This window comes from Podarcis gaigeae, assembly GCF_964106915.1.
Source record: "Podarcis gaigeae genome assembly, chromosome: 6".
Lineage (NCBI taxonomy): Eukaryota > Metazoa > Chordata > Lepidosauria > Squamata > Lacertidae > Podarcis > Podarcis gaigeae.
This window is the reverse complement of record NC_139682.1, coordinates 96,317,580-96,331,411: the sequence shown is the minus strand read 5'-3', so window position 1 is coordinate 96,331,411 and position 13,832 is coordinate 96,317,580. Positions and strand designations below refer to the sequence as shown.

General features: G+C 45.5%; 2 protein-coding genes across 8 annotated transcripts in view; one reads left to right on the top strand and one right to left on the bottom strand.

Annotated features, from left to right (window-relative positions):
- The first annotated feature begins 695 nt into the window (after positions 1–695).
- PRDX6 (peroxiredoxin 6) lies at positions 696–13,312 on the top strand. The gene is made up of 5 exons (XM_083744027.1): positions 696–886; positions 4,441–4,597; positions 8,983–9,129; positions 10,063–10,209; positions 12,559–13,312. The coding sequence occupies exons 1-5, from the start codon at positions 795–797 to the stop codon at positions 12,688–12,690; spliced, it is 675 nt and encodes a 224-aa protein (XP_083600153.1). The 5' UTR covers positions 696–794; the 3' UTR covers positions 12,691–13,312.
- The window catches only part of ANKRD45 (ankyrin repeat domain 45), a 28,577-nt gene continuing 20,939 nt past the window's right edge, over positions 6,195–13,832 (bottom strand). For 5 of the 7 annotated variants that reach the window (XM_083744003.1, XM_083744007.1, XM_083744008.1 and 2 more), the window contains exons 6-7: positions 8,433–8,474; positions 6,195–6,705 (exon numbers count right to left, since the gene is read on the bottom strand). In XM_083744003.1, coding sequence (XP_083600129.1) covers positions 6,695–6,705; positions 8,433–8,474 — 53 coding nt within the window. In that variant the 3' untranslated portion in view covers positions 6,195–6,694. The remainder of the gene's footprint in view (positions 6,706–8,432; positions 8,475–13,832) is intronic. The other 2 variants (XM_083744004.1, XM_083744009.1) reach the window with 1 other exon arrangement.

The window sequence follows — 13,832 nt, the reverse complement described above, 5'->3', positions numbered from 1 at the left end:
GTACTTCTGTCTTGGCAGCATTCAACCTGCTTCACTCTCCCCCCCCCCCCAAGTCAGCTTCTTCACATTCTTCATCCAATCTGCCTGCAGCACAGATTTTCTCATCTGGACACTTGCATCAGGATACAATCTCCCTTGATGGATTGATGCAATTGAGTCTAAAGCCAAACTTGAAGCGTGGCATATCTGGCTATAAATTGGGGGTGTTGAAATCCATATTCGTTGAAATCCATATTCCTGACTAAACATGTGCACTTTTGCATGCAATCATTTTTATTTTATTTTTTGGCAGTCCGACCGCAAGGCTGTCTTCTCGGAAGTTTATATCCCACGGAATTCGGGAGCACTTGTCCTCACCCCCCCCCGGGTTTTGTAGGTTCCCTCCTCTTAATTTAATCTGCAGGCCGTCTTTCCAGAAGTCAAACCACGAGCTCTAGGCGGCGAAAAGATTTGCGTAGTTACAAAAGTAGCCACAAACCACGCAGGTAAAACTCAGCAAAAAGTGCAGAACAAAACAGAGCTTATAAATCGTAACATGAGATCTAAAAATAAAGCCCCCCCCAAAAAAAAAAGACCAGTAACAGCGACTCGGGCATTGTTGAGTTTTCGCTGCTGCTGCTGCTGCTTTTGGTCTGAATTTGGGCGCGCGAGGTCCCGCCCCCGCCAGAAAGCGGCGCCTTCTGCGCAGCCGCGCCGCCCCCGCCCCGCCCCGCTTCTGCGCTTCGCCCTCGTAGTCTCGCTTCTGCCTCGCGCGCGCCGGACGCAGCTGAGCCGCCCTTCTCGCCGCTGCCATCATGCCGGGCCTGCTGCTGGGCGACGAGGCGCCCAACTTCCACGCCGACACCACGCACGGCCCCCTCCGCTTCCACGACTTCCTGGGAAACTCGTGAGTAGCCCCACTCACTGCCGGCTAAGCGCCGCCGCCGCGCAAGGGCTGCGCTCCTGAGGCTGGCGCTGCGCGGCTCTGCTCCGCTTTCAGGGCCAATTCGGGTTGCGGCTCCGCAGAGCGGACTACACTTCCCGGGAGCCGCGCACTTGAACGGGTTTGAATGACCCCCCTTCCCTTCCCTTTTTTGCAACCTGCCGCCTTGCGGGAAGGCCCCCCGCAGCGGGAGGCTGGCGAAGAGGACGAGGCTGCTCCAGCTGCTGTCTCCCCCCCCCCCGCACCCCCGATCGCCTTCTTGGGAAAAGCCCAGTGCCTTAAGTGTCTTCTGTTACTCTCTTGCGTTTTTCTTAACGCATTCTGACTTTACTAGTATGCTGCCTTGAAAGAATGAATATCCTAACAGGTGGGGTGCAAATAGTTGTAGTAAGTAAACAAATATATACAATTCTATATAAAGTGAAGGAAGTGTAAGGCAACATGTGGAGCCAGGCTCTGGCTTAGTGCAAGGGCTCTGAAGGGAGGGCTTGCAAGCTGCTCCGCTCATTCCTGTAGCTTTTTGCTACTACACTGCACTAAACTAAACTAGGGTTGGGCTTGGTGTGTCCTCCAAACCAGGACTCCTAGTTAACTGTTCTTTGAGACCTTTAAGCGTTGGTAAGTCGTACAGTGGTGCCTCGGGTTACATATGCTTCAGGTTACAGACTCTGAAATAGTGCTTCAGGTTAAGAACTTTGCTTCAGGATGAGAACAGAAATCGTGCTCCAGCAGCGCAGTGGCAGCAGCAGGAGGCCCCATTAGCTAAAGTGGTGGTTCAGGTTAAGAACAGTTTCAGGTTAAGAACGGACCTCCGGAACGAATTAAGTACTTAACCCGAGGTACCACTGTATTTCTTTCACAATGCCTCCATGCCCAGTGATTGTAAGAAGGTAAGTGAGATTCCGGGACGCAGGTGGCGCTGTGGGTTAAAGCCTCAGCGCCTAGGACTTGCCGATCGAAAGGTCGGCGGTTCGAATCCCTGCGGCGGGGTGCGCTCCCGCTGCTCGGTCCCAGCGCCTGCCAACCTAGCAGTTCGAAAGCACCTCCGGGTGCAAGTAGATAAATAGGGACCGCTTACCAGCGGGAAGGTAAACGGCGTTTCCGTGTGCGGCTCTGGCTCGCCAGATGCAGCTTTGTCACGCTGGCCACGTGACCCGGAAGTGTCTCCGGACAGCGCTGGCCCCCGGCCTCTTGAGTGAGATGGGCGCACAACCCCAGAGTCTGTCAAGACTGGCCCGTACGGGCAGGGGTACCTTTACCTTTACCTTTAAGTGAGATTCCAGTGCTCTATTTGAAATGCAGTACATGAGTGGTATTTCAAAAATGTTACCCATCAGTGGTATGTTAAGCATTGCAATACAATCCTGTGGCATAGTCATAGAGCACACTATTTGGTCTTAAATATGCTAAATAGTCCTTAGGATTCCGTGAAGTGCTTATGATTTGGGCAGGTTTCCATCTTGAAGAATATTTTTTCAAACTCCTTGTTCACTTTAAACTTGATAGGTTAGGCAAGAGAAATTATGCAGTGGTCTTAAAAAATTCAGGGAATATATTCAAATAGTATCTATACAGCTCTAATACAAAAAAGCACAAAAAGTTTACATACACATACCATATTTCAAATAGCAGCAATAGGCTTCTTACTCATAATTGATATAAAAATATGCTGCACTCAGTATTATCTCTTTAGTTCAAATGTGTTATTATTTATTTGTACTAGAGATCACACAGTGACTTTTGGAAAGTACCCCCCCCACACACACACACTGCTAAAAGCAAGCTTGAGAACACTGTGTGCTGGAACTTTTTCATGTGGGCAGCAAACAACAGAAACAGCTATTTTAAAAGATGCAGAAATATGTTTCTAAATTCATTGTTTAACTTGTATATCTTAAATGGCATTGCTAACTGACTCAGTAAATATTTGCTTTCTTTATAGTTGAGGACCAGAGTTTAAACAATAAAATTCATCTCCAAAGCAGTTGTGATAGTCAGGAGACCAAAGGGTAAATTTATGGTGCTTGACGCCACTTATTGAGGCTTAGTGTAATGTTTGACTAGAGAATGAACCTTTGCAACAGGAAGGTGTTGGCCAAGATGGCCTGGCAGAAGATGTTAACTTGGCTACAGGGCAAATAAAATGCTTACTATATCCACTGAAATCTAGGGAAGAGTTATGAATGGGCTGCATAATTCACTTTCTAATTTGGCTGTTGTACGCTCTGCAGTAATTCTAAACCACCTGTCAGGGCAATATTGTTGTAAAATGCATGTCAAAACCAAACCTGATATTTCAGGGTTCCAAAGTACACCTAACCGACTCCGAGAGCTTCCTGCTTCTAGGATAACAGGAAGGTGCTTCTCTTCTCCCATGGCTAAGACTTACTGACGCATCCTGAAGCAACTTTCTCAGTTCTTACCCCAGCTCTCCCTCACAACCAGTTCTCAGGGCAGCCATCATAAAGGGAAGACATCATTGAAGTAACATGCTTTCTTGCAAAAGGAAGCAGAACTTACCCAAAGATTAAGACACCAACTGTGGAATGTCTCATGAAGCCAAGTGATCAAAGTTGCGTTTTAGTGTTCCTAGGCTTTGGTTTTAAAAAAGAAAGTAGGGGGCAGAATCTGGGAAGACATGAAAATCCTTAATTACTGGTTATCCCATTCTGTTAATGGAACCTTGACAAATTACCATCTGCTGAGTAAGCTTAATATCTGCTAGAAGTGGGACAGAAATCCTAGTTAGACACAATTTCAGTAGCTCTGGGACTTCTTCAAAACACCTTCTGAGTGGTCACTCCTTTTGAGGTATATATCTATGTGGTATGCATGCGTTTATTTCCTCTTAGAATTCTGAGGCATATTGTCTAAAAAGTGTGTGCCTCCTGGAGGAGTAGGGTGTAGAGTAGGGTATATATTTCACGACACTTGGTGACTTTAATATCACCTTAATGTAGCAAAGGGGGGAAGCAGTTTACAGTGAGGTTTGCACCCATAGCAGTAATGTGCTAAGCTGCCTAAAATGACAATGCCAGTACTTACTCAAATTATTTGTACTATACAAAAGCATTGCTGACTCAGGAACCTTATCAAACAGGAGCTGTCATTTTAATCAAATAATGTTGGCAGGCTGTGTACTATGGTGAAAAGCTATGGTGTATGAGGCTCCCTGAAAGTCTTACAAAGGCAGCGAGACCAGTTCTGAGGGGTGGAGGTAGTATTAGCCGTCAGTGGAGTGTCAACTGTGTGATGCTTCAGTTAAGAAGGTCATGGAGACTGAAAACTCCAATGAAGAATGAAACTCCTGCTGCTGCTGCTGAAGGGAATGGATGTCAAAGTAAATATAACAAAAAGAGAGTAGGGAGTCTAAAAAGGAAATTTGCTTAGTTTTAACTAACATGAAAAAGAAACCTGAATTGTTTGGTCTGATTAGGAGGTCTTAAATAAGCTTTACACGACTCGATTTCAGTGTTACCCTACCCATCAAGACAATGCCATGTTGTTTTTTCTTTCAGATGGGGCATCCTGTTCTCTCATCCACGAGATTTTACACCCGTGTGTACAACAGAGCTTGGCAGAGCAGCAAAGCTGGCACCAGAGTTTGCAAAGCGTAACATTAAAATGATAGCCCTCTCTATTGATGATGTCAAAGACCATCTCTGTTGGAGCAAGGTATGTGGAGATAAATAATAGCACCAGTCAACTGAAGAAGTGTAGGACTTGCAGGCTTGGCTCACACAAGGACTTACACACCCCACCCTCCCATCCTTCTCTGAAGTATATCTAAGAAGAGAAGCTTCTGCCACTGGTGGAGGAAGAGGCGTGGGGGGGGTGAGTGCACCGCCCCCGGCAGCGTGATGGGGGGGGGTGAGTGCACCGTCTGCCCCGTGCGCTGGGCTCCACGCCCTTATGGGCGGCATACCACGCCCCCAGGACATGCGCCAGCCCCGCCCCCGGCTGCTCTCCGCCCCCCAGTGCCAGAGCATGAAGCTCCGTCACTGGCTTCTGCATCAGTTTAACCATCACAACTGAATCCTAAATGGTAGTTGAACCAAACTATGGCCTTTTGAAACAAACCAGGTTTGTAAACCATGATTTGAAATTGGTTTGTTTCCATTAATTGTAATTAAGAATAACTGCAGTTCGTTTCTGTTTGGATGTTGTGACAAGCTGCAGTTAATGTAAGTTGAAAGTAAAAGCTCCCAAAATCCTGGCAGATGTGCCAGAGTGTATCACTAAATGTAGAGGCAATATTGTATCAAAAGTATATCCAACACTAAAGCTGTTATATGCTGCTATACTTATAACTTTGCTGATCTGACACATGGACTATTCTGTGACAATAATAGTGATGTTCCTTGTATAATACGGTTCCGAAATAAGAACTATCAGATAGATAGTAGCTTCATAAAACTCAAGAATAGCACCAAGTTGATCCCTTTACATTGATAACTTGCAGTCCCTGAACCCTGATCTTTTCAAAATGGATTAAGATTAGTCTTCTTAGTGATGCTGATGCATGCTAGAGCTCCACAAGGCAGAACACTGGCATCTAGGCTTTAAAGTGGACACAGAACCTCAGATTAAATCTGCACTGTGTTCCAAAACTGGGTGCCATGATTAGGAGCATGGGGCTATGAAGTAAGTAGTGGATGTGTTGGAAGGCTGCAGCTAATGTCCCTGTTTGAGCATGTAAAAGAAATAATTTGCATTACATTTTCATGAGTAGGGTGAATGATTTTTTATTGTTTAGTAATCTATGAATACTATTCTATAGTGTAAATTGTTGCTGTTCTGTTCAAAACCAGTCTCTACACTATATTTGGACTTTACTGTGGAATTGAAAACAATTAACAATGGGTTTGTTTTGAATTTTTTTGCATATTGCTTCTTGTTAAAAGAAAACTTTCAGCTTAAATTGACTTTGAGGAATTAACTGCCCTTTTACTTAGAAGGATCTATCTGCCTCAGTTTGGGATGTGTAAAATGATTAAAGTCTAGTCACAAATATACCAGGAAGTGTCCCTTGCCAAGTTGTCCAACATGCTCTTTTAAATGCGGTGCCAACTAGCTTGTATAGCCACCCTGTCAAACCAGTCAGTTGTCTGAGAGCACAAGGGAAAGGCTGTTGTGAAGCCATATTATGTGGTGGAGAGTTATTTCAGGACAGAACTCTTTGTTAGGCAAGTATGTTCTCCTTCCAAGGCTCTGCTTGACACTGTCTCTAGATAATGAAGTATGTTACATATAAAGCAAATGCAAAATAAGATTGTATAAACTTGAGAATATATTTTATTAGAAATATATGGAACTGTTCTATTTTGTCTTGGATCCAGGGCAGTAATAACAAATTGAATATTGCTCCCAATACATGGCAGTTATATTTAAAATGGAAATGTGCCATTTCACTAGTTGTCAAAGGTGAAAACTAATTCTGGTCTGTTAAAAAGAAATCATAGCAGTATCATGACTCCTTTATTAGGTTCAACTTAAAAGCCAAAGTAGTGAGGAAGTATTTGAAAGCTTATTTGTGACTAGTTGGTCCTATTAAAACAAAAAGCAAGTGATTCTTTAGAGAGTATGGACACCTGGTGGTTGAATAATAGGATATAAGGAGAAAAATAAAAGTTATGTCACATTTTATATCTGAGAAAGAAGAATGAACAAAGGTTGCCCGTCTTCAGAAGACATTGTAGCTAGGTGAATAGTAGCATTTGTGGTGGGACTTCAGTTGAACATCAAGATGCCATCTGTGTTGACTGAAACCTTTTAATGTTCTGCTGAGGAAAAAATGCATACATATTAGTTTTGTGTAGAATTAAGTTTCAAAGAAAGGTTAACACTTGGAAATGAAGCCTTTGATTTCATTTGCACTCCATGCTGACTTCAAGACTGACTCTAGATTGACTGCAAGATTCTCTAGTCTAGAACATATCACTTAAATTCACTTGCAGATCACGAATGTGTCCTGGGAACTTGCAGAACACCTCAAAGGAGTTACTCAAATCAAAGGTTCTTCTTTTGCTGTGTGTCTTAAATCTTCCACCTTAAGCTTTATGCATAAAGTTCAGGCAAATGGGGGAAAGCAGCATTAGATTATTCTAAATAATATACTGTATTTTTTGCCCTATAGGGTGCACCGGACAATAGGGCGCACCTAGTTTTCAGGGGGGGGGGGGAATCAAGGAAAAAAATATGACACACACACACCCCCGCAGCTCTGGGAGCAGCGGACAGGCTGCACGCAGCCTGTGCGCTACTCCAAGACCTTTTCCCTGATTTTGCGGAAGGTGGCGGAATTCCCCCACCTCCCGCAAAAGCCCACAGGAGCCGCACACGACTCCTGAGGGCTTTTTGACCAGGAGGGAGAAGGGACTGAAACGGCCAGTCAGTCCCTTCTCCCTCCTCGGGGAAAAGCCCCCAAGAGTGGTGCGCTCTTTAAAGGGTGCGCGGCATCCTGCAGGCTTTTCTACGAGGTGGGGGAATTCGCCCACCTCGTAGAAAAGCCTGCAGAAGCCGTGCAGCCTTTAAAGACTGTGTGGCTTCTGCGTGCTTTTGCGGGAGGTGGGGGAATTCCACAGGAGGGAGAAGGGACGGACTCGGCCAGTGAGTCCCTTCTCCCTTGGGGAAAAGCCTGCAGAAGCCGCGCACCCTTTAAAGAGTACGCGGCTCCTGCGGGCTTTTCGACCCAGATTGTGGGGCTGGCGATGGGGGGAAGCACTGCTTTCCCCCACTGCCAGCCTCAAAGCCGGGTCGGAGAGTAGCGGGAAGGCGTCGCGCGCCTTCCCGCTGCCCCCGATCCTCTGGGGCTGGCGATAGGGGGAAGCGCTGCTTTCCTTTCCCCCACCGCCAGCTTCAAAGAGCAGACTCTCCTGGCTTCAGCGAAAGCAACGCAAAGCCTCCGGAGCACAGGCTTCAGAGGCTTCGCGTTGCTATCGCTGAAGCCAAGGAGCCTGCATTCGCCCCATAGGACACACACACATTTCCCCTTCATTTTTGGAGGGGGGAAAAGTGAGTCCTATAGGGCAAAAAATACGGTATAGTATGTTACACTTTTATGCCTCCTGTTGTTGATGATGATTAAACTTCTTAGTTACTTCTTTGTCATATCTTAGCCAATAATTTCTTTGTCATAACTTTGCTACTGCCTTCTCTGCCAGTTCCCTCCACTCTTTATGTGTGACATGCTTTATGGCTAGTTCCTTAGTGCAACTGCACTCAGCTTGTGGCCTTTCTCCCATGCAGCCTGTGAGTCAGCCTGCACTCTCACTTGAGAGGAGGCTTATAGAATCTTACTTGTATAATATCTGAAAAATTTTTTAACAGTTTCTGCCCCACTACAGTTTCTGTAGTGGTAAACATGCTCCTTTCACCAAAGCCCTCTAGAATACTTCTTACAAACAGATTGATCATTGGCAACTTACTGTCAAGTACTTACGGTTGGGCTGAATGAGATTGGTAATCATGATTATCTGTGACTCTAGTTGTAGTTTGCAGTGCCACTTACCTGAAGGAGTCCCCATTTTTTTGTTGACGGAGTCTTGCACACCTGCATCAACAATGAAATATTTTAGCCCTGTCCTCAAACAGGTGGACAACTTGTGCTTTGCTTGAGTGACATACCTAATTTCTAAGTTACCATGCGTAGGGTTAGGTTGAACGTGTCATATAATTCAGTGGAACTTACATGTAAGGCCTAGTTCTCACTGAGATGGTAAGCCTGGGCTTGGGCTGTAGACCACTTCAGATTTCAGGGACAGCTTCACTTGACCGAGGCTTCAATCCTATACAGGCTTAAAACCTGGTAAAAAGTGCAATTAAACTGAATGGGACCAAACAGATGTGCATAGGTTTGAATGTGGATTTCTCTGTAAAGAAAATGCTGTTTTAACACAGAAGACTAGTTTGTTGGCAAGAAGCCTTGAACCCCTCTTCCTGGATTGCCTTTTAAAGATACTGCTGTATACCAGGAATACGAGTCATGTGAATACCACTTGTCGTCTTTCCTATGTTCTTTTGTACCAGTGACCCAACACTAACAATTTTCTCCCCTGTAGGACATCAACGCCTACAATGGAGATGAGGCCAAAGAGCAGCTCCCCTTTCCCATAATTGCTGACTCAAAACGGGAGCTTGCAGTCCAGCTGGGCATGCTAGACCCAGATGAGAGAGACAAGGATGGCATTCCTCTGACTGCCCGTGTGGTAAGTATTGAGGGCCTCTAACACTGCAGGCTGCAATTAGCTTTTCATTCTTTGTATTATGGGATGGACAAACCTTTTGCCCCCAAGGGCCACGTGTGATGATGAGTGGGTGCTTAGGAACCTAAGAAGAGCTGCTGGATCAGGCTAGTGACCCCTCCAGTCCAGTATCCTGTTCTCACAGTGGCCAAGGAGATGCCTGCAGGAAGGCTGGAAGCGAGACCTGAGTGCAACAGCCCTCTCTCCTTGGGGCCAGAAGCCAGTTGATGTGGCTGGCAGTGCCTTGGGCTGTTAATTCAAACACATGCTCATGCACATACACACTCATATTCATTCTCATTAACTCACACTTTCTCACACCAACAGCTGGACACCAGGGACAGACTATTTTGGGACAGCAAAACTAACTGGATTTGGAACACTGGAGAATGATTTAATCCCCAATGTTCCCATCTGGAAAAAAATATTGGTGGGGTCATAGCCACACTATTTTCTGCTTTTTTAGAATTGACAGTCATTTTCTGACTCACACTCACAAAAGTACTTTCTCTAAATTCCAAAGTTACCAATAAAGAAGGGTGATCCCTTCCTAGGGTAGTATTATTCCTGTCTTTCAGATCAGTTACCTTGTGGGGAGAAGCTGCTAACCTTCAGAGATATTCAAAAATCTTTTGAAATCTTCCCAGTTTTACCAGTAAATAAATTTTATCACTTTTGCCTGTTTAGGACCACAAATCCAGGGCAGAAATATTACAGTCAGATCACTGTATGCCAGAAGTCAGATGAGAACACTTCCTGTAAAGTAGACCTTTCTGCTACAGACAACTATAGTTCCAAAATACTTTTGAAAAGGAGTGAATGTGGGGGATGAGTTGTAAAAGAATAGCTCATCTGGCATGATTTTCAGGTTCTCATTCTGTGGCTTTGCTTTTATAGGTATTTGTCTTTGGCCCGGACAAGAAACTCAAACTCTCTATCCTCTACCCAGCAACCACTGGCAGAAACTTTGATGAGATTCTGAGAGTGGTCGATTCCCTACAGCTAACAGCTGCTAAGAAGGTTGCTACCCCAGTTGATTGGAAGGTAACTATACTTTGTTAACATTAAATTCTGTACCCTGCTACATAAAGGTACAGGTAAAGGTACCCCTGCCTGTACGGGCCAGTCTTGACAGACTCTAGGGTTGTGCGCTCATCTCACTCTGTAGGCCGGGAGACAGCGCTGTCCGCAGACACTTCCGGGTCACGTGGCCAGCGTGACATCGCTGCATCTGGCAAGCCAGCGCAGCACACAGAACGCCGTTTACCTTCCCGCTGGTAAGCGGTCCCTATTTATCTACTTAGTGGGACGCAGGTGGCGCTGTGGGTTAAAGCCTCAGCGCCTAGGACTTGCCGATCGAAAGGTTGGCGGTTCGAATCCCTGCGGCGGGGTGCGCTCCCGCTGCTCGGTCCCAGCGCCTGCCAACCTAGCAGTTCGAAAGCACCTCTGGGTGCAAGTAGATAAATAGGGACCGCTTACCAGCGGGAAGGTAAACGGCGTTTCCGTGTGCGGCTCTGGCTCGCCAGAGCAGCGATGTCACGCTGGCCACGTGACCTGGAAGTGTCTTCGGACAGCGCTGGCCCCTGGCCTCTTAAGTGAGATGGGCGCACAACCCCAGAGTCTGTCAAGACTGGCCCGTACGGGCAGGGGTACCTTTACCTTTACCTTACCCGGGGGCGCTTTCGAACTGCTAGGTTGGCAGGCGCTGGGACCGAACGACGGGAGCGCACCCCGCAGCGGGGATTCGAACCACCACCATGCGATCGGCAAGTCCTAGGCGCTGAGGTTTTACCCACAGCGCCACCCGCGTCCCTACCCTGCTACATATGTGAGTCTAAATTCAGCTTCTGTCTTCTGGGAAGGGGAAGTTGCATCCAGTTCAATTAGGATAAACTAACTAGGGAACAGCGCAGTAAGCTTGAATATGTTGTTACTTTTATTCAGTTAGCTAGAGCAACTTACCCCGGGAGTCCCAATGATACCATTATTATTGACCTAAATAATTTGCTGAAGGAGGGCCACTTACTCCTTTTGCTTTCTGAAAAGATCAGCAGAGATGCCTCTGAAAGCTTCTATTGAGTCACCAAGGCATTGTCTTTAGTGACCAGATAGTGGGACTTTTGAACCCTGCTGCTCTGTTTCCCCTTCTGGCTCTTGATACATATTCCACTATCCCTGTGGCTGTAAATTACAGTTCCTGATTTACAGTGTCAGCATAAGCTGTTCAAATGAACAGTTTGATAACTAAATTGACCAATTTCCAACTGGGGGTTCTGGGAATATATAGATTTCATTACTTGTACATTATGAAAATGTGGTATTGAACATTATTTACAGCACAATCTTATGCAGGTTTACTAGGTAAGCATGCCTAGGAATGCAACTTGGTTTATTCACTATATTTATTTACCTCCTTTCTAACAAGCCATTAAAGGTGGTTCACATAGTTTAAATTGTACACTGCCTTTAGTGGCTTCACAGAAAGACAGTATATAATGCAGTACAAAAATGAAAGAAAGATGAAATTGTCTCTGGCCATTGGCGTATGGTCTTTTGCCTTCCCTTAGGGCACACAGATACTTAAATAACATCCTTTTAAAAGACCAACTTCGCCTTGAACTGATAATGTGTGTGAGAGATTTTCATTGCTTGACTGAAACTGGCTCCTGCAATTTGTGCAACCTTATACAGTTGGCATTTAAATGTAGTACTGTATTGGCCCGGATATAAGCCACACTTTTCCCCAAATCCCAATCTGGAAAAGTTAAAGTGCGGCTTATATTCACAACCTTATGATATTGCTGCTGAAACAGCCATCCAGGAGGGCCATCTGGGGTGTGGGACAACAGCGTGCCACCTGCCCGTGACTCCCAAGCCTCCCCTGATCTGTCAAAACAAAGGGGAAGCAGCCTGGGAGCGTAGGCAATGGCGCGCCACCTGCCCGCGACTCCCAAGCCTGCTTGGGGAGGCAGTGTTGGGGGCAGTAGTGTCGGGAGGTGGGCACGCAGCACAGTCGGAACTGGTGCCGGCCGCCCCCCCCCTTCAGGGCGGTAGAGCCGGGAGGTGGGCTGCACCCACAAAGAAGCATTGAATTTTAAAGGCCCGGCTTATTTGTGGGTGCGGCTTATATTTGGGCCAATATGCTAGGTAGGGTTTGTCTGTTTGCATATTATATCTGCATTGGGGAATATCCATGTGGGAAACTGAATATATATTCCTACTTCAGTGAAAGCTTCTATGTAAGAGGATCGGTGTGTTTTTCACAAATGCAATAAGCTTCAACAGACTGAAGGTTCTGGTCTTCACTGACAGAACTGGAGGATCAGAGGGTCTGCAGCTCTCTGAAGTATGGCACTTCTTACTAAAAGTCTCCCCTCCTTCTTTCCTCATGAGCCTGGGGACCAGGTCATGGTGATTCCAAGTGTACCAGAAGAAGAGGCTGACAAGCTCTTTCCAGGAGGAGTTTGCACCAAAGAACTTCCATCAGGAAAGAAATACCTGCGTTACACCCCTCAGCCTCAATAGCAACTGTGAAGAGAGATCGAACAAACCAGAATGCTGATCACAGGGGCTCTGTAGGAAAAGCTGCATTAACTATCTTGTGTGGAAGTAGATTTGCCAAGCACACAATATTTAGCAGAGTGACTGAGTCCCAGCTAGTCATCACGGGGTTGATCTGTTCAGACATGTGATCAGTTGTCATGGGTTTATTTTAAATGAATAATCAATTTTCTGCTCTTTAGCCATGTATAAACACACTTTGCAGATAACAGATTATTTCTTTGTCACTGAAAATTTTAGTAAGTGGGCAAACAATCTCTTGTGCTGCTATGTGCAGAAAATCTCAAAATAAAACTGTTCAGCTAACCACTGTACAGGCTGTGGGGTCAAATGAGGTAGGGTTCTTGAGCACATTTCACTAGAAATGATTGTGACTAGATTGTTTGCACAGCTGAAGCTTGTTGCAGTTTTCCTGGGCCTTTATTTCAAATTAATTTGTTCTACTAATCAAATGCCTAATCTGGAAAGGCTTGTATTAACCACCTAGTATGTATTGGTTATATTGGATTGATGGCTATACCAAAAAGACTTTCAACCTTTTTTTGTTTTGTTCCTCTTATTCAGGAAATAAAACTAGCTATTAAAATGTGTTGTCTGCTATCCACTAATTCTGTAATATATAAAATCATGCATTTTTGAAATACAAATTGTGCAGCATACAAGGTCTCTATTCGGATCAGCTAATATAAACTGGGAATCCCCCTCAAATAATCTGTTTAGGCCTAACTAGAATAACAATGCTAGAATGGAAGCATGACTGTAGAGCAGGGGTAGCAAAACTGGCCCTCCACTATGTTCCTGGACTCCCATCAATCCCAGGCAGCCTGGCCAAAGAGAACTGCAGTCATCAGCATTTAGAGGACCACAGGTTAGGTTGCTAGAATTTTCTATAAAATACTGATAAACATGCCCCTCATCATAATGGACCACAGTCATACTCCACCAGTTTTTTTCATTCTGCTGGAATCTGCTCATGAGAAACTGAGGTTTTCAACCTTTTTGAGTCCACGGCTCCCTTGACCAACCACATTCTGCAGCTCCCCTGTGGGGAAAAGTGCTCTGAGCCTCAGAAGCCCAGTTATGTCACCCGTTGCCTGCAGAGCCAG